The sequence below is a fragment of the Callospermophilus lateralis genome, chromosome 15 (assembly GCF_048772815.1).
Source record: "Callospermophilus lateralis isolate mCalLat2 chromosome 15, mCalLat2.hap1, whole genome shotgun sequence".
In the NCBI taxonomy this organism is placed as follows: Eukaryota; Metazoa; Chordata; class Mammalia; order Rodentia; family Sciuridae; genus Callospermophilus; species Callospermophilus lateralis.
Window position 1 is genome coordinate 68,432,300 of NC_135319.1, and position 19,499 is coordinate 68,451,798.

The 19,499-nt window shown below is 37.9% G+C and overlaps 1 protein-coding gene across 3 annotated transcripts in view; it reads right to left on the reverse strand.

Annotated features, from left to right (window-relative positions):
• Positions 1-19,499, reverse strand: part of Fbxw4 (F-box and WD repeat domain containing 4) — an 88,378-nt gene that overhangs the window by 60,542 nt on the left and 8,337 nt on the right. For 2 of the 3 annotated variants that reach the window (XM_076834302.1, XM_076834303.1), the window contains exons 2-4: positions 6,754-6,849; positions 3,326-3,511; positions 2,750-2,882 (exon numbers count right to left, since the gene is read on the reverse strand). In XM_076834302.1, coding sequence (XP_076690417.1) covers positions 2,750-2,882; positions 3,326-3,511; positions 6,754-6,849 — 415 coding nt within the window. Of the gene's footprint in view, positions 1-2,749; positions 2,883-3,325; positions 3,512-6,753; positions 6,850-13,883; positions 14,084-19,499 lie in introns of those variants that run through there. The other variant, XM_076834304.1, reaches the window with a different exon arrangement.

Genomic DNA, 19,499 nt, shown 5'->3' on the forward strand with positions numbered 1-19,499 from the left:
TCCAATTACAACAAAAAGAAAAAAAATAAGCCCAATTATGTATGACTATAATGTACTAATAAAAATTAGAGTAAATACAGCAGAGTATGCTGGGTATCCAAAATATATTATGAACAGAATTATAAGGGGGAAAATTTACCCTAAAGGATAAAATGAGAAAAATGAACCAATACATCATTAGAAAATAAGCAAACCTATGCTTTGAAAAATGACTAAAATCAGATTTAAAAAAAACAGATCAAGTGCTCCCTCCTTCTTAAAGTTCCCCCTTCTTATCCAGTGCGCTCTCTCCTTCCTCTGAACTTTCAGGTCCTTCCTAAGAGACTTATACTTCATAGTCTTGGCCTCTTCCCATCAGTTTCAGGGACAAGTGTACATGTTTGAGCCCAGAAGCTGCATCTTCCTCACCTCTGAAGACCTTGGGTGCCTGGTGCACCAAGTCTCACATATAGTACGTACTCATAATGATGAATCAAACAACAGAAAAATAAGAGGAAATGGAAAGATGATCAGTACCAGCCCAGGCACCAAAAACATAGGCTACAATTTGTTGACATCTTGGGACAAAACTGGCCCTACTAAAGCCCAGAGAAGCAATCCAAATTAAGTCAAAGAAAATCTGAAACTGGGAAAAAGGGAAGGAAGAAGGCTCTCTGGGCAGTTCCCAGCTCAGAAATCTTGCAAAGAGAATGTTTCTGTCTCCTTAACCCCATAAAACAATTTTCTCTTTCCTAAAAGACAGTATATATTTGGGGAACTCCCCAAAAATAATCTGTAGTGGTTTATAGGCAAACATCACTTATAAATTCCTATGTAGGTTTAGGTACATTAGAAGTCTGAAGAAATAGCTATAGAATTGCAGATGCCACTGAAAAGAAATAGAGAGTTAATTACAGACAAATTTGGGCTAGGAAAAGAAAGGTGGCTGAATGTAAAGACAACAAGAAAAAGGAGGAAAACCCAAGTAGCATCCAGAAAGCCAGAAGAGAGCATTTGGGAACCCCCCAAAGAGCCAACCACCTTTCAGGAGATAAAGAAGAATCAGAGAAGAGAGTTCTGTCAGTGACCCATAAGAAATTCTGAAAAGGAAGAGGGTGAACTGTGTTGCAATTTTAAAAGGAGAAAGTACCTATTTTAAATATTTTTTAAAAATCAAGTCACTGGGCTGGGGTTATGACTCAGCCATAGAGTGCTCGTCTAGCATGTGTGAGGCCCTGGGTTCGATCCTTAGCACCACATAAAAATAAATAAATAACATAAAGATACTGTGTCCAACTACAACTAAAACATAAATATTAAAAAAAAATGTAAGCCTCTAAATAGGACTGATTTAGTACTTATATATGAAACGAACCAAATAACCCACATGAAGTTGATATTATTCTCCAACCCTCAGATTGCTTCACTTGGTCACAAAGCTCAGGTTTATACTGCCCTGGGTGTCATACCACAGAAAAAGAGATGTCATTAAAAAGGAGGAACTGGAAGAAGCCTGCAGTCATGACAGGAAGATGCCAGAATGAGATAGAAATATCTAGGTCATATATGCCACAAAATGTTTCTATGCAAATTTACTTTTGAGCAGTATGACAAGTTAAGGCCAATATCTTTACAAAAAATGCTACAAATACAGTGACCAATCAGAAATATGAAATAAGTATGAGGCAGGGGAAGAAGCAAATGACAGGAAAATCAGTTTCCCTATTGCTTCAAAATATTTGTGGGATTTTTCCCAGGTTTCATGTATTGGTGTGCATTCTTTCTGACTAAATCAAAATGTAAGGCAAAAAACAGCAAAGAGAGGGAACATATTAATCTCTTCTTTTTACATAAATTAGCAACACAAAGAAGTAAACAGCAGAGAGTACACAGAATCAGAAACATTATTGAGTAAAAACTACAACTTCCCTCTCTCTGTATGACTTAGTGGCCCATTTGCTGACACCAACAAACATTTTGCTCCTGTTAGCACTATGGAGCCTCTAGATACTATAAAATAGATAAGCAAGATACTCCTGGGCCTCCTGTACCACCAACTTAATTATCAGCGAAGTTCCTACAGCAGCCTCAAAGAACCAGGCCTGTTTCCTGGCTAGGACTGCTGGATGTAGGCATGGAGAACTTTTCTGTCTCATGAGTATGAGCCTATTTGACCTAGATATGGATGAGATGGGTTCATAAAGCAAAGGTCACACTGTTTATCAGCCTCATTCTTTTATGCATTGGTGGATGGCTGGGGACCAGGCATTTTGGCAATGACACAACAAACAACACCCTTCTCTCTCATCATCTCCACTGCTTACTGACCACATCACTCTCCAGAAAAGCAGTAAAAACATATTTTAATTATCATCCTGATTGCTTATAAACAAGGTGGTGAAAAATTAATCTCCCTAAATAGAGAGCAAGCAAAAGAAGGGAGATTTTAAAATAAAATATTGGGGTTAGAACTCAACCCACAAACTTGAGAGGAAACTCAGCTCAAAGAGGAAAAGCTGGCCAGGTCCTCTGTTTTTGAGTTCACGCCACATTTCAAGTGAGTGGCAAGCTTCCCAGCCACTGTCCACTCCTTTCCTAGTCCAGCTGGCAGGGACACAGCCTGGCATGGCAAGCTGTGCACCAGAGAAACATAAGTGAGTTCTTTATTGTGTTGTTTCTCCCCTGCCCCCATCCAGTACTCTCAGCCAATGCCACCACACTCCCTATAGACAGGAGGGAATAACAGTACATAAAGGGGAGACCACCTCACCTTGGCCGTCCTGTCCCTGGAGCCACTCACAATGATGCCCCCCTTGCAGTCCACACAATTCACCTCCTGTTCATGAGCCGAGTACTTGACAGTGAAGGTGCTGTGAATCTTATGGACACCAATCTTCCCATCTCTAGGACAGAAATAAGGAGAACATCCCCAAGACTCAATTATTCTCTCCATAGGAAGAGAATAAATCTACAAAAACAGCCCAAGTCTCCAGTGACTCCAAACTTGCTAAGTGTTAAGCAATTTGGTCCAAAAGGTGCTGAGCTTCTAGGTACCTTTACATCTTCAGCACGTTTAGGGCTGAACAGAACTAGGACTAAAAAAATTTCACCCTGGCAAGTATCAAAACCAGCTTCACTCTGCAATAAAGGCTCTTCCTGTTTTCCTTCTCCAGCTAACCCTATTAACTGCTTTTGGTAAAACTCTGCTTTAAATGGAAAAAAACCACCAGCCCTTCTAGTACTCGGTCTCGTCCCTTTGGAGTTGTGGTGGGGAAGTCAGAAACAGACACAAGTCCCCCAAAGAACACTACAGAAGAGGGTGGAAGGAGAAACCTGCAGCACTTACCCTCCTGCACTGATAATATGTGAGTTGGCCAGCACAAAGTGACAAACATCCTCATCATGCCCAGCGAAGACTCCCAAGGGCCGACGATTCAAGCTGGCACCATCTGGGCGGAACTTGTAGGCCAGGATGAAATTAGCTTGGGATATGTACAGAGAATCATCCTCTAGCTGCATCCAGGGCATCTGACTACAGAGATGGAAGAGAACATTTACAACTCACCAAGATACATCAAGAAAACCTGACTTCCCAATTTTTTAAGAGACCAATCCCCAATCTACCAAGGACAGTTTGCAAAGCTAACAGTTCACACCTTAATCCCCATATCAAAACTGCCAGCCCTTGGCTACCCATAGAAAATCAGAGTGAGCTTTGTGGTGACCTAATATTTGGACCTTGTTTTTTTCTTTCTTCTTTGTAGCACTGAGGATCAAACCCAGGGCCTACACATGGTAGGCAAACACTCTACCAACCCTTTTTGGACTTTCTAAAAGAGTCAAAATTGCAAGACCAGCTAAATCTCTCTTTTAATTAGAGAATGCTTAATATCTGAATAACTTGCTACCTGGATTTCTCATGAGTAAGCAGAGCTTATAAGATTAAAAGGTTAGGACTGGAATTGTGGCTTAGGGTAGAGTGCTTGCCTAGCATGTGTGAGGCTCTGGGTTCGATCCTCAGCACCACAAATAAATTAAAAAATAAATAAACAAAGGCACATCAACAACTAAAAAATATTAAAAAAAAAAAAAAAAGATTAAAAGGTTAAGGAGTAGGTAGAGTCAAAAGTTCTTCCAGACAAGTCAAGTAACTTTCATCCTGCATACTTACTGATGTGTAAGTGCTAAAGGTTCCAAGACTAAAGGTTTCAAGGCTCCAAGACTTCCACATATACCCCTTTCCTAATAGGTGAGATAGGGTGTCATGGAGAAAGGAGAAGAATGAGCCCCAAGAAGCCCCAGTGAAAGCAATTTTATAAGCGAAAGGAATAAAGCTATTCAGGAAAGGATGCTAATGTATTGATACATGTTTGATCCTCCAAGGATATCTATATTGCTAAATTGAAGGATAAATGTGGTGATAGAGAAGCAGCTAGAGGTCTGCTACAGTTCAGGGGCCATAAAGAAAGTCAGTTCTCATAGCATCTGATGAAAGAAATCCACAAATAGCTAGAGTTCCTTTCCAATCTGTAGGAGGAAGAAAGGTTAGAAGCCACAGGCCAGTCTCATGGCATAGAGTGAGCCTTAAGAAAAAAGAAGACTCTGCCAGATACTAGGTTTTCTGGTGGAAACTAAAGCCTTTGCCAAGGTAGATATACCACCTGTCCTATCCTACCTTGAGATCCTAGAGCTTCCAGGTCCCAAGAAAAGCATAGGGACATCTGAGTCAACCCCATATACAGACATCATCTCCCACTGCCAAGCCTGTCTGAGCAAACTGGGCTGTGTTTCTTCCCCAGGTTCCTTAAAACAAGCGTCATGGGAATGTGGAAAAGTTCTGCAAATTGACTTGACGGGCCATTAAATGCAGCTTGGACTTTGTAGTAACTTAGTTTCTGCTCATGAGGGATTTTACAAGGGTGTGCATATATTACATGGAACATGTGTAGACTGTGTATAAATGCTTGCATTCTCATTCATTATGCACATTCCTCTTCAATATCCTTCGCATGAGTGTGTGGCCCACTCAAGTAGGCAGCAAACAGAGGGGGCTGGAATTCATGCGCTTTAGAGCCATCTGGTAAACAGCATTTGCCTAGGACAAGAAACCAGGTTCATGCCAGGTGAACAGTGGAGAATCCCAGGGCAGCCTGGTAACTATCCTATGTGTTTATTTGCCAAACTACTGGAATTTAGCCCAAAAAGACAATGTCAGGGACAAAACATTGATAGAGAAATAATCTCTACTCTCTGGGGTTTCTTTTTATTGTTGTTTTGTTTTATTTTGTTTTTCAGTACTGGAAACAGAACCCAGGGGTGCTCTACCACTGAGCTATATCCCCAGCCTTTTTTTTTTTTTTTTTTTTTTGAGACAGGGTCTCACTAAATTGCTAAGGTTGACCTTGAAATTGAGATCCTCCTGCAGCCGACTCCAGAACTGCCGGTAATACAGGCATGTGCTACCATGCCCAGCATATTCTTTGGTATTAAGTATGGTTGGAGTAGGAAGAGTCAAAAGACACAAGTGGGAAGCAAAGGATAAGTGCTAAAGGTTCCCATAGCTTCTTGACCAGCACCACTAACATATAAGTCACAGCAACTGATGCCAGTGAAACCAGTGGATACCAAGCAAAGGAGAAGGTCATCAGATACCAAAGCCTACCTGCATCTTTCAGCACAGGGAAAGGTCAGTCCAGAATGAGGACTGATGCCATTTCCTACCCGTTACCACCAATCAACAAGAAGCACTTTTTTGGCAGGCAATCAAATAATAACTATAAAATAATTTATGCTGACAGAGCATAAAATTTGTGACATTAACAGTGGCACAGCCACCATTTAAATTTTCTGGCACCTTTTCTAAGTTCTACCTCCTGTAACATATACATCCAATCATTTAGATACTATTTTTGCCTCTTAATAATAAAGAGGAGTTGGATCTAGGGATTAGCTCTGTGGCAGAGCACTTGCCTGGGATACACAAGGCCCAGGTTTTGATTTCTACACTTAAAATTAAATTAAATTAAAAGGTGCAGGAGAATGTTAAAGGAAGCCAAGAGTGAAGAAGTAACTCCCTAAAACGAAAGATTTAAAGAAAATAATTGTAAAACAAGATAGACTGGAGCACTGACTTCATTTATACCTTTTTTTTTAATATTTATTTTTTAGTTGGACACAATACCTTTGTCTTATTTATTTATTTATTTATTTATTTGGTGTTGAGGATCAAACCCAGGGCCTCACATGTGCCAGGCGAGTGCTCTACCACTGAGCCACAACCCCGGCCCCCTCATTTATGCCTTTTGATGAAGTAAATTTAATAGAGGTCCCTTCTGCATGGTAGAATTAGAGGTAATTTTTATTTTCTTTTTTATATTTTTTAAATTATTTTTCAAACCTCTACAATAAACATTTATTTTTTTATAAAAATATGGCATTTGTGAACAAAGCACATTTTTTATAATCTTTTTTTAAATGTGAAAATAAGTTGTCCCTCTGCTGCACCCTTTGTGGTATTTAAAGTATCACCAGTGCCATCGCACCCAAGATAGTCCCCATGACATTTCAGTTTTCATTATGATCTTTGGTCCCTGGAAGATTTTTTTTTTTAATATTTCTTTAGCCATTGATGGTCCTTTATTTTATCCATTTATTTATATTCGGTGCTGAGAATTGAACCCAGTGCTTCACACAAGCTAGCCAAGTGCTCTACCTCTGAGTCACAACCCTAGCCCCTGGTCCCAGGAAGATTTTAAAGAGTGAAAAGCTACTTGCCTGCACCTCCACTTGAGCAGAATCCCCTCTCGGCAGCGCCCCAGCCTCCAGTTCTGGGACACCTTCACCCGTTCCTTCACTGGGACATTGCTCATCCTATGTCCAAACAAAACAGAGAATTCAGTCACTGCAAATCATTGCCAAGAAGAGAAAATTCTATGGGCTTACTGAATCAAGATATGTCAAGAGCTTTGTAATGTTTTGAACAACCAATAAAATAAATAAATAAATAAAAATAAAAAAAATAAAATAAAGACTTGGGAACATCCGGAATATAACAAAATGTAAGTAGAGGGATTAGGAGTCCAGGAAAGCATAACTCTCCTTTCTCCATACTTGGATAACAAAGAAAGCCAAGAAGAAAAGCCTACCCTTTAAACTACTAAAAACAACTATCGTGATACCAAAGCAATCTAATAGAGAATAGATGATAAATAATGTTGGAATTCCTCAGTACCCATACTGGGGGGAAAAAAAAAAGGACCATGATTCCTACCTCACACCAAACAGGAAAGACAAAATAAATCATAAATATAAATCTAAAACTATGAAGCTATCACATGAGCAAATTTTCTTAGGACACATAAAGCAATAACAAAAGAAAAATCTAATACATTAGACTTTATCAAAATTGAAAACTAGTGCTCACCAAAACAAATATACAAACTACAATCTGCGAGAAAAGATTCATAAAAATGTGTATCTGAAAAAGGACTTGTATCCAGATGGAGAAATCCTCTTAGTATATATTTATATATATTTTAAAAGACCAATAAGGGTGTTTCCTAGATTGGTGATAGATGGTACAACCATTTTGGGAAAAGATCTGGCAGTTCATTATAAATCTAAATATATGAACTAGTAATTATCCAGAAGAAATAAAAACATATGTCCAAAAGAAGACTTACAGATGTTCATAGGAATTTTGGTCATATTAGCCAAAAGCTGTAAATAGCCCAGGAATTCACCAATAGGAGAATAGATAAATACACTGTGGTATGTTCACATAATGGAATACTTCTCAGCAACAAAAAAGGAAAGAAGTACAAATGTATATAGTAATGCAAATGATAACAAAATATATTATGATGAATGAAAGAAACCTCAGAGTTCATATTTAATGATTTCATTTATGTGAATTTAACAAAAGGGTTATCTAACCAATGATGAAAATATTCAGAATATTGATTATCACCAGGGTAGCAAAAGGGACAAACTGGGAAGGAACATGTGGAAACTTTTCCATATCTTGAAGGGGTTTGGGTTATACAGGTGTGTATGCATTCATCAAAACTGCATCACCAGGAGCAGTGGTACATGCCTGTAATCCCAGCAGCTCAGGAGGCTGAGGCAGGAGGATTGAGATTTCAGAGCCAGCCTCAACAACAGGGAGGCGCTGAGCAGCTCAGTAAGACCCTGTAACTAAAATACAAAATAGGGCAGGGGATGCAGCTCCGTGGTTGAGTGCCCCTGAGTTTAATCCCCAGTACCAAAAAAAAAAAAAAAAAAAAAAGAAACCTGCATCAAATGATCTACTTAAAATTTGAGCATTTGTTTTACTCAAATATAACTTCACTATATATGAATTTTTCTTTAAAAAAATACCCATAAATTGGGCTGGGGTTGCAGGTCAGAGGCAGATCACCCACCTAGCATGTGGGAGGTGCTGGGTTGGATCCTCAGCACCACATAAAAATAAAATAAAGGTATTATGTCCACTACAACTAAAAAATAAATATTAAAAAAAATCTAATATGCTCTAGTAAATTATATGTATGCATCCTAAGTGTTTAGAGGTAAAGTGTACTGGTATCTGCAACTTATTTTTTAAATGCATGATTAAGCAAATATAGCCAAATAATTATAGAATCTAAGTGGTAAGTATATGATGTCATTGTACAATTCATTTTTTTCTGTTTAAAATTTTTCATTCAAAAAATCTTGGAGAGGAAATATAATTTGGTTTTTGTTTGTTTTTGGATGAGGAAGGAAACAGAAGAAGAGATAAGGGCACACACCAGCAACAGGAATGGCATTGTTGGGGTGGGTAGATGGGAAAAAATACTCAAAGCCTCTTTGAGAATACACCTTTAGATAGAATTTTGAAATCATGGGCAATTTGAAAATCCCATTTCAGGACACCATATCTCTCCTGTCTCCTTGGCTTGCTCCACTGGACAATGCAAGGTACACTGATTGAGACACATAGTAATAACTGCCATGTCTGCCTCAAAATTCAGTGGCCAAGGAGAGAGAGACACATTTCTCCAAACCTCTGTTTATATATTCATATTTATCATGCTTTACTAAAAGCCAGCAAGGAAGTCTTGCTTTCAAGATTCTAATGGATGTACATTAGAAAGGATGGTTTTGGCAGGCAGAAAGATACTAACCATTTCTAGATAAACCATACTCTGCCTTCTTTCATTTATTTATATAGACTAATTATTTTGGTTAATAATGAACACACAGGATTTAAAAAAAAAAATGCACATAGTATGAAAGGTCCACAATGAAAAGGCAAGTCACTCTCCTAACAAATGGCCAAGATTCTCCCTCCTTTCTTAGAGGCAACTACACACTGCAGGTGCATATATATTGGAGTGCATGTATTCCTACATCTATCCCATTTTAATTTAAAAACAACAACAACAACAGTAGTCCACTATCCTACTCATGGCTTTCTTCACTTACCAATATATGGTGGGAGTCATTCCACAGCAATACATTTAGATCTATCTCATTTTAACAATTGCACAGAATTCCATTGTGTGATTCAATTATAATTTATTTCATCAGCCACCTACTTATTGATATTTAAATCAATTCCAGACTTCTGCCAATACAAACTATGTGGCAAAAAATACCTTTGTATCTTTATTTGCATGTAGAGAAAAATATTAGAAATGGCGTTGAATAGGTCAGAGGAAACTCTACATTTTTAATCTGGTAGATGCTGACAAATTGTTATCCAAAACAAGACGAACCAACTTTCACTTTCAATAGCATATTAACTTGTTTAAAATTATACAAATTCCCCATATATCCTTCATTCAGCTTCCCCTAATGCTAACGTATTTTTTTAGTTGTAGATAAACATAATAACTTGGGCTGGGGATGTGGCTCTAGCGGTAGCGCGCTCACTTGGCATGCGTGCAGCCCAGTTCGATCCTCAGCACCACATAACAACAAAGATGTTGTGTCCGCCAAATACTGAAGAATAAATATTAAAATTCTCTCTCTCTCTCCCTCTCTCTCACTCTCTCTTTAAAAAAAAACATAATAACTTTATTTCATTTATTTATTTTTATGTCATGCTGAGGATCGAATTCAGTGCCTCACACGTTCTAGGCAAGTGCTCTAATTGAACTATAACTCCAGCCCTAATATTAACATCTTATATAACTATTTACACATTTGTAAAAATTAAAAAATTAGCACTAGTATATTACTGAAGCATTTAATAAAATTTGGATTTTATTTAGAGTTCACCAATTTCTTCACCAATGTCTTTTTCTGTTCCAGGATCCAATCTAGGATTCCACATTGTATTTAGTCACCATGTTTCCTTAGTCTCTTCTGGCCTAAAATAGTTTCCAGTCTTTTCTTATTTTTCATGATATCCACACTTTTTATCTAATTCCTTTTTTTTTTTTTTTTTTTGCAGGGGGTACCGAGGATTGAACTCAGGGGTACTCAACCACTGAGCCACATCCTCAGCCCCATTTTGTATTTTATTTAGAGACAGGGTCTCACTGAGTTGCTTACTGCCTCGCTATTGCTGAGGTTGGCTTTGAACTCACGATCCTCCTGCCTCAGCCTCCCAAACCACTGAGATTACAGGTGTGTGTGCCACCATGGTCAGTATCTTTGTAATTCTAATAAGTAAAAAAATACTTATTTTCCTCCCTGTTTAAACATGTATTTTTTTTAATTATGAAAAAGACTGAATATCTGGTCATATGTTTAAAAACCATTAGTAGGGGGCTGGGGATCTAGTTCAGTGGTACAGCACTTGCCTAGCATGTGTGAGACCCTGGGTTGAATCCCTAGTACTGCAAACAAAAATAAAACAAAATTTTAAAAGCCACTAGTATTTCTTCTGAGAAATACTTGTTCACATTCTTTGTCTCAACTTTAGATTTATGGTTGTTATTCTTGTTAGTTTATAAAGACTCCTGTATATTTGATTGTAAAGTTTTTTCTAATTTACATTTTTTTCACTTATAGTATTATATCTATTCAGACATTTAACTTTTTCTTTTTTTTTTTTTTTTGGGGGGGGGGGGTTCCAGGGATTGAATCCGGGGGAATTTAGACACTGAGCCACAACCCCAGAACTTTTTACTTTTTTTTTTTTTAATATTCTTTTAGTTGTAGATGAACACAATACCTTTATTTATTTTTTTATGTGGTTCTGAGGATTGAAACCTAATGCTTCACATACATTAGGCAAATGCTCTACCACTGAGCCCCAACCCCAGCCTCTTTTTACTTTTTGAGACAGAGTCTCCTAAGTTACTTAGGGCCTCACTATGTTGCTGAGGCTGTCCTTGAACTTGTAATCCTCCTGCCTCAGCCTCTCAAGTCACTGGGATTACAGGAGCACATCACCACATCAAGATCAGTGAGTGTTTATTGATAGAGCAATTATACTTCCTTTATTACTAGTTCTGTTCAATTATAAGACATTTAGAAATAGGCAATAAGCAAACCGTCTTTGATCTTCAAAAGAGAAAGCCACAAATGGCCTAAACTGATATGAATTTAATATATAAAAAAGTAAAATTTCAAACAAAAGAAATCATTACTGGGGCCAGGGTTGTGGCTCAGTGGTAGAGCATTGCCTAGCATGCGTGATGCACTGAGTTTGATCCCTGGCACCACATACAAAAAATAAAATAAAATGAATGTATTGTGTCCATCTACAACTATCAAAAAAAATTTTTTAAAAAGAAATCATTACTTAATTATTGTTCAGTCTTTTTCCCTTATTAGAAGGGAGAAAGGGAAAAAGAATATACATGTCTAAAAAGAACACTGGAATGATATACTCTAAAATAAAAATAGTTAACTGTGGATAGCCAACCTTAGATGGTTTATTTTCTTCTTTGTGCTTTTCCATATTTCCCAATTTTTCTACAATGTAATATTAAAAAGAAAAATATTGCTTAAAATAATAGGGGTGGGGGCTGGGGTTTTAGCTCAGTGGTAGTAGTGCTTGCCTAGCACGTGAGGCACTAGGTTCGATCCTCAGCAAGCACCATATAAAAATAAATAAAATAAAGGTATTGTGTCCATCTACAATTAAAAATATAAATAATAATAATAAGAGGGGTGTAGCTCAGTAGTAGAACAAGCTTAGCATGTGAGACATCTGGGTTCAATCCCCAACAACAAAAAAATAACAACAATAAATACTACTGATAAAACTGGACATTTATGGCCAAGCGTGGAATCCTCCCAGTCGCTCAGGAGGATTCCAAATTTGAGGTTAGCCTGAGCAACTTAGCAAGACCCTGTCTCAAAATAGAATAAAAAGGGCTAGGGATGTAGTCCAGCAGTAGAGCACTCTTGGGTTCAAGGGTTCAATCCTAGTACCACAAAAATAAATAAATAAACAAATAGTGGGCATTTATCAATAAAACAACAACAACAAAAATCTGATTTAGATTGCCATCTCATACTACAATAAATTCAATAAATTCAAAACAATAAAAGTCAATTTAAAAGAGTTTAACTAGACAAAAATGAAATATATATAGTCTCCAAAAAAGCAGAGACCGTTTCCTGTTTATACAACTAATAGAAATCTATCAATTATAAAGCACTCAAGTTTGATTCTATTAAATTTTAAATACTGCACAGAGGGAGGGAACTATGAAAACAAAAGCAACAGAGTAAGAGAAAAACCTTTAGGGAACTGATAAAAATATATCAAGAAAACATCCTATCGCCAGTACCAGTCATCCATGTTCAGCAGAGGTTTTAGAATAGTCACATGGTGTTCACATAACAAAATGTTGGGGGAAACATCCCATAACACTAGTTTACAGACATGTACCTTAAAACAATTATTAATGTACAGTCTCACATCAAATAGGTGGAAAGACTCGACTAACTTTTGGTGCTATAAAAGGTTTAGGTTTACAAATCACTGGTAGTATGTTTAACTGATACCATCTTTGAAAAAGGAGTTCTAAGATAAAAGTCATTAAATGATAACTTCTGATCTAGTATTCTTTGAGCACTAGTTCAGAGAAATAATTCAAAAGAAAAAAATACATTTTTGCAAAGATATTTATAGCCGCAGTAATATATTAGACCTTAAATCTGGAAAGAGCCCAAAAGCCTGTCTGTGGAGAGCAGCATTCTAATGCAATGGAATATACTGCCACTAGAAATGACAATATGAAAAATGCAAAACATTTTGGAAACAACTACTGTGTAGCAACTAATGGCCATTTTAAAACTAAGTCAAATTTGTAAAGGTAGAAGTGAGGAGACACTATACAAAATTATGTCTCCATAAATAACAAGGTCAGAAGATGTAAACAAATGGTGCTTTAGGACAATAATTGTTGTCAGTTATATCGATTAAGTAAAGTTATACATAAAGCACAGAAAGCAGGCTCAAGAAACCGGAATCTGTATCCCACTGTGTGTTATACACCTCCAGGTAACTAATTTCTCTAATTGTCCATTTCTTTGCCTATGAAATGAAGATAATATTTCACACAATTGTGGTGTTTTAAAGATGACATCTAAAACAGAGTAAAGGTATGAATTACTTCAAAGGGGGTTAATTATTTTTACATAAATAAAAATAAATGTAGAGTTAATATCCACTAATGGTATTATCACAAAAGTTGAGCTAATAATCATTTTTTCCTCCAATTAACTTAGTTGTAACTTTCAGAAATTGTTCCTTTTGTATCAAACATTTTGTCTTTTAGGTTGAATGGTTAGAACTAGGCATACACATGTTAAGACAAATCTTTCACTGAATTCTCCCAGTGGATGAATGTAGTCCCTGATTTCATTTTACTAGAGAGCAATCTTCACTGCCAGATTGAGAGAGAACCTAAGACAGAAAAAGAGAATTGACAGGATGGACCAAAAGAACTGACCTCTTACTGAAAAAGAATAGACTGTTCTGCCAACTCTTATCTGCAAATCTCTCTGGGATGTAGAAAGGTTGTTGACAGTTGCTCCTCTTCTCTTGAGTTAGGTCTAACTGAACCGGTGAAGATGATGAAACTAAAAATTGAATATTCTGGATCATAGCAGGAAGATGGCAAGGGAGAAAGAATTCACATATTTCTTTTTTTTTTTTTTTTTAAAGAGAGAGAGAGAGAGAGAGAATTTTAATATTTATTTTTTAGTTTTCAGTGGACACAACATCTTTGTTTGTATGTGGTGCTGAGGATCGAACCCGGGCCGCACGCATGCCAGGCGAGCGCGCTACCGCTTGAGCCACATCCCCAGCCCTCACATATTTCTTGAATTCGGATAAGGACAACATTTCTCTTATCTCCCTGGTCACTTAACTGCCATTTGGTGATACTTGATCACTTGAAGGCTTGATCACAGCAGCAAGAAACTTTCAAAGTTGAACTTTAGAAGCTGCTACCAAACTGCAGGTGCAGGCATCCTCTCCCAAAGCAAATGCTATAATCAAATACTTGGCTTTAGTCCCTCAAATCAAATTTTGACTTAAGAAAAAATCAATCCATTTGGCTTTGACTTGAGAAAGAATTATTCCACTTGACTTTTAACTTGGTTAAAGCATTTAACAAATCAACTTTCTCATTCTTTGTCCAGTTGTCTTTGATGGTTAGTTTCCCTAGCCATTAATCAAGTTCCATTTATATTTCTAATGGCTTTAGCACCTGAAAAATCAGGAGGAATTAAAAAAAGAAAGTCTGCTTTCTCTGAAAACAATCTCTCTCACCCTGCAGGGACCTGCCATTGTCCAAAGGGAGAACAAGGCAGCAAAAGAAAGTCCCTGAGTGGATGACAGCAGGTGCCCCTTGGAATTCTGTAAGGTCCCTTGACCCCACCCTTGATATGGCCCCTGGCTAGCCATTTCCCCCATACAGTTACTGATGTAAAGTGAGGGTGCTCCCTTCAAAAAAATGATTAGTGCCCTGTAAATAAATTTGCCTGTGGCTGTTAATGCACAGAGGAATCTCTAACCTGGTGGTGGGCCTGGCTGAAGTTACATTTTCTCAGCACTATTCTCTTGCCTCAGGCTCCTTTTTTCACTAAGCCTCTTCCTTTTCTGCTTTCCAGCATGTAGTCACCATTTGACTGCATTCCTAGTTTGACTGCATTCCTAGGTGCCTGGCCTATTTTAAACAATAATAATACAACATACATCCACAATAAGTTATCTGGCTCCTTAAAATCTTGGCAAGTGAGTCCATAAGAACAGAAATCAATCCCCTCTCCTCACTCACACCCCAAAACCAAAAGCAAATAAATAAACTTAGTCTGAAGAATGGTGGCTAGGAGAAGCAGGAAGAAACTTGGATATATCAGAGAGGTCTTAAATCTAGTAATCTCTAAGATCAAGAAAACTCCTGGAACACAGATCAGTTTCCTTCCCTGCTCCATCTTTTTAAATTTTTATTTATTTTTGGTACCAGGAATGATTGAACCCAGGGACACTCAACCATTGAACCATAACCCCAGCACCTCCCCACTTTTTTTGAGACAAGGTCTTGCTAAGTTGCTCAGGACCTTGTTAAATTGCTGAGGCTGGCTTTGAACTTGCAATCCTTCTGCCTCAGCCTCCTTAGCCATTGGGATTTCAGGCACACTTGGCTCCCTGCTTCATCTTGAAGCTTGATTCTCCTTGATGCCACCAATGCTGCCTAATAGTATGACTGGCATGACTGTCATAAGCCTAACTGCCTGCCAAATTGGAACTCAGGGAAGGAAGGTACAAGTGTAGAACAAGACCATGTCAAGGGGCAATGGTCTAAGCAAAATGATGCTTGGGGGCTTGAGATTTTAACAGTTTTTGTTTTTGTTTTTAATTTCCTATCTCTCCAGAAATCAGATTTCTCCCCCATATTGCCTGTACCCACCAGTTCTACCAATACTGAGAATTTGGCTTTAGTGTACAAGTATTTAAGCAGTCCAAGATGAGAAACTTGTGACTCTTCATTTACATTTGTAGTAGATTAAATCTCCCAACAGACTCAGAAATCTGTTGTAATTAAGTCTAATTAAATTTCAAAAAAAAAAATCAATGAAAAATAATTAATAGTGTTAAATTGCTAGCCATTCTGCTAAGGAACAGGAAATAGCCCTAATATCCAGGGTAAAGTGAGACTGTAGAAAACATGTAGGGGACAGGGACATGCACAGAAGGACATGAAGCTGATTGGGCCAACCCACATCTCCTTTGAAAGGCCCCCAAATGCCAACCCTCTTTTTTTTTTTTTTTTAAGAGAGAGAGAGAGAGAGAAAGAAATAAAGAGAGAGAGAGAGAGAGAGAGAATTTTAATATTTATTTTTTAGTTTTCGGCAGACACAACATCTTTGTTTGTATGTGGTGCTGAGGATTGAACCCGGGCTGCACGCATGCCAGGCGAGTGCATTACCACTTGAGCCACATCCCCAGCCCAACCCTCTTTATCCACCAACCTTATGTTCCATGTACCACACCATACAACTAGACTCCAGCCAAGCCTCTTCTCTATATTCTCCTGTATCCACACTTTCACTTACATGGCCAGCACCAGCCTACTTCCATCCCTGACAGTGCTTGCTGTCCTCCTCTGGGAACTAGTCAAATTCACCAATTCTTCAAGATCAAACTAAAGCCTCTACTTCTGTGACTCCTCTAAACATTCCTCTCCGTGTCATCTAAACTCTTAGACAGAAATCACCAGAAAACAGCTATACATCTTTTTTATCCAATTTAGACATAAACTCCATAGGATAAAATCTTACACAACTTACTACTTCTGGGCTGGGGATGTGGCTCAAGCGGTAGCGCACTCGCCTGGCATGCATGCGGCACGGGTTCGATCCTCAGTACCACATACAAACAACGATGTTGTGTCCGCCAAAAACTGAAAAATAAATATTAAAAAATTCTCTTTCTCCCCCCCCCCTCACTCTCTCATTCTCTCTAAAAAAAAAAAACAAAACCAACTTACTACTTCTAAAAGTGGCTTTTAATAAGCATTCTGTGGATGAGTGGTAAACTCTCTGTGCCATCAGATTTTAAATAATTTATAGAATTGAATTTTTTTTTCATTCAGTGATACATACTATTAGGGCAATTTCTGACAGACACTAAGATACAATGTGACCCATGATACAATTTGCTTCAAATAAGGGGAAGATAGCATGTTCAGAGGAACATGTATGAACTTTGCCCCAAATATATAAGAGAACAAGGTCAGGACAATAAACAGTTCTATTCAATAGCAACACACTAGAGGGAGAACAAGTAAACTGTGTAAATAATCATGTACAAAATTTTAAATTTTCTAAAACTTGCTTTTTTAAAAAAGGACTTTCACCTTTAATCTTTTAATGCATTACCCAAAATTCTAACATCACTAGAAGAGAGACCATATGAGTAGAGAAAGGGGACCAAGAGGGAGGGAATGGGGAAGTACTGAAGAATGAAATCTACAAAATTATGAATATAACACAATGAGTCCCACTTATGTATATAATTATAGTGCACTAATTAAAAAGATAATAATCATCCAGGCACAGTGGTACATGCCTGTAATCCAGTGACAACTCAGGAGGCTGAGGGCAGGAGGATCACAAATTCAAGTAGAGCTTCAGCAACTTAGTGAGGCCCTCAGCAACTTAGCAAGACACTGTTTCAAAATACAAAATAAATAAAAAGGGGTCTGGGGTTGTGGCTCAGTGGTAGAGCTCTCGCCTAGCACGTGTGAGGTGCTGGGTTTGATCCTTAGCACTACATAAAAATAAATAAACAAAGATTTTGTGTCTAACTATACCTAAAATAAAAATTTAAATAATAATAAATAAATAAATAGGACTAAGGATGTAGCTCAGTGGTAAAGTGCCCTTGGGTTCAATCCCCAGTACTACTACTATTACTACTACTACTACTACTACTACTACTAATAATAATAGGAGATTGGTAGAGTAGAATAAGTAGAATAAGGGAAGGGAAAAGGGAGAGAAAGGGAAGGTACTGGCAAATGAGATTGATCAAATTATGTACATGTACAAATATGGCATAATGAATCCCATAATAAATCACACCACTATGTACAATTATAATGCACCAAAAAATAAAATTCCAACATCATACAAGTTTGTCTTAGACATAAAAAGTGAGAACCATGGCTCTAGCAGATAAATATTTGATAAATATTACTTAGGAACTGCTTAAGTGAGAGTTCTCAAAAGAATGGATTTTGCCAGGCACAATGGCACATGCCTGTAATCCCAGTGGCTCAGGAGGCTGAGGCAGGAGGATCTCAAGTTCAAAGCCAGCCTCATCAAAAAGTGAGGCAGTAAGCAACTCAGTGAGATTCTGGTACTAAACAAAATGCAAAATAGGGCTGGGGATGTGGCTCAGTGACCAAGTGCACCTGAGTGTTCAATCCCCAGTAACCCACACACACATACAAAAAAAAAGGATCTCCCTTTGGCAAGTCATACTTCCAACAATACTGGTAGCTCTAAAGGCTCTCCCTAAAAAGGTATACTGTAATACACCACATCTTCAAGAATTAAACTAAGGAGCCAAGTATGGTGGCACTTGCCTATAATCCTAGCAACTGGGGGACTGAGGCTGGAGGACTGCAAGTTTGAGATCAGCCTATAACTTAGTGAGATCTTGTTTCAAAATTAAATTAGCTAATTAATTAAAAAGGAGGGATATTTAGCTCAGTGGCAGAGAGACCCTAGGTTTAATCCCAAGTACTGTCCAAAACAAACAAAAAAATAATAATTCAACCAAAGCCTCCAAATTTTTATGCTAGAGAGGCTCACGGAAAGAATCTAAGCACATAAAGTCTCTTAATAAGGGATCCTCATGTCAAACAGTTTCAGAAGCACTGGGCATAATCCTGGTCCTTTATATGTAAGAGTTTAAGATTTGGAGTTGTGCCACGTTCACATTCTTTTCCTCCTGTTTTTGACCAGGAACTATAATTTGCAAGCACTTGACCGGTGCATATGTTCTGCCAGATGTTAAGTGATAGTAAACAAGGGAAAATTTATGATCAAAACATCGTGAACTGGGCATGGTGGCACAGGCTTGCAATCCCAGGGGCTCAGGAGGCTAAGGCAGGAGGATCACAAATTCAAAGCCAACCTCAGCAAAAGCAAAGTGCTAAACAACTCAGTGAGACCCTGTCTCTAAATAAAATACAAAATAGGGCTGGGGATGTGGCTCACTGGTTGAGTGCCTTTGAGTTCAATCCCCAGTAAACCCCCCCACCAAAAAAAAAAAAATAGTAACAACATCTTGGACAATGCTGGCTGAAACAAAATGAAGCAGAACCCTCTACCATGGGACTTCTTGGTGCCTTTAATTTACCAATGGGCAAATTACCAATGGGTAAATTTACCAATGGGTACTATGATCCCCAGAAGAGGGGATGTGGTGCAACATTTTCCACATTCATTTGGTTACAGAATTAATTTTTTAAGAATCCCACAATAGAGCTGGGGTTGTGGCTCAGTGGTAGAGAGCTCGCCTAGCATGTGTGAGGCCTTGGGTTAGATCC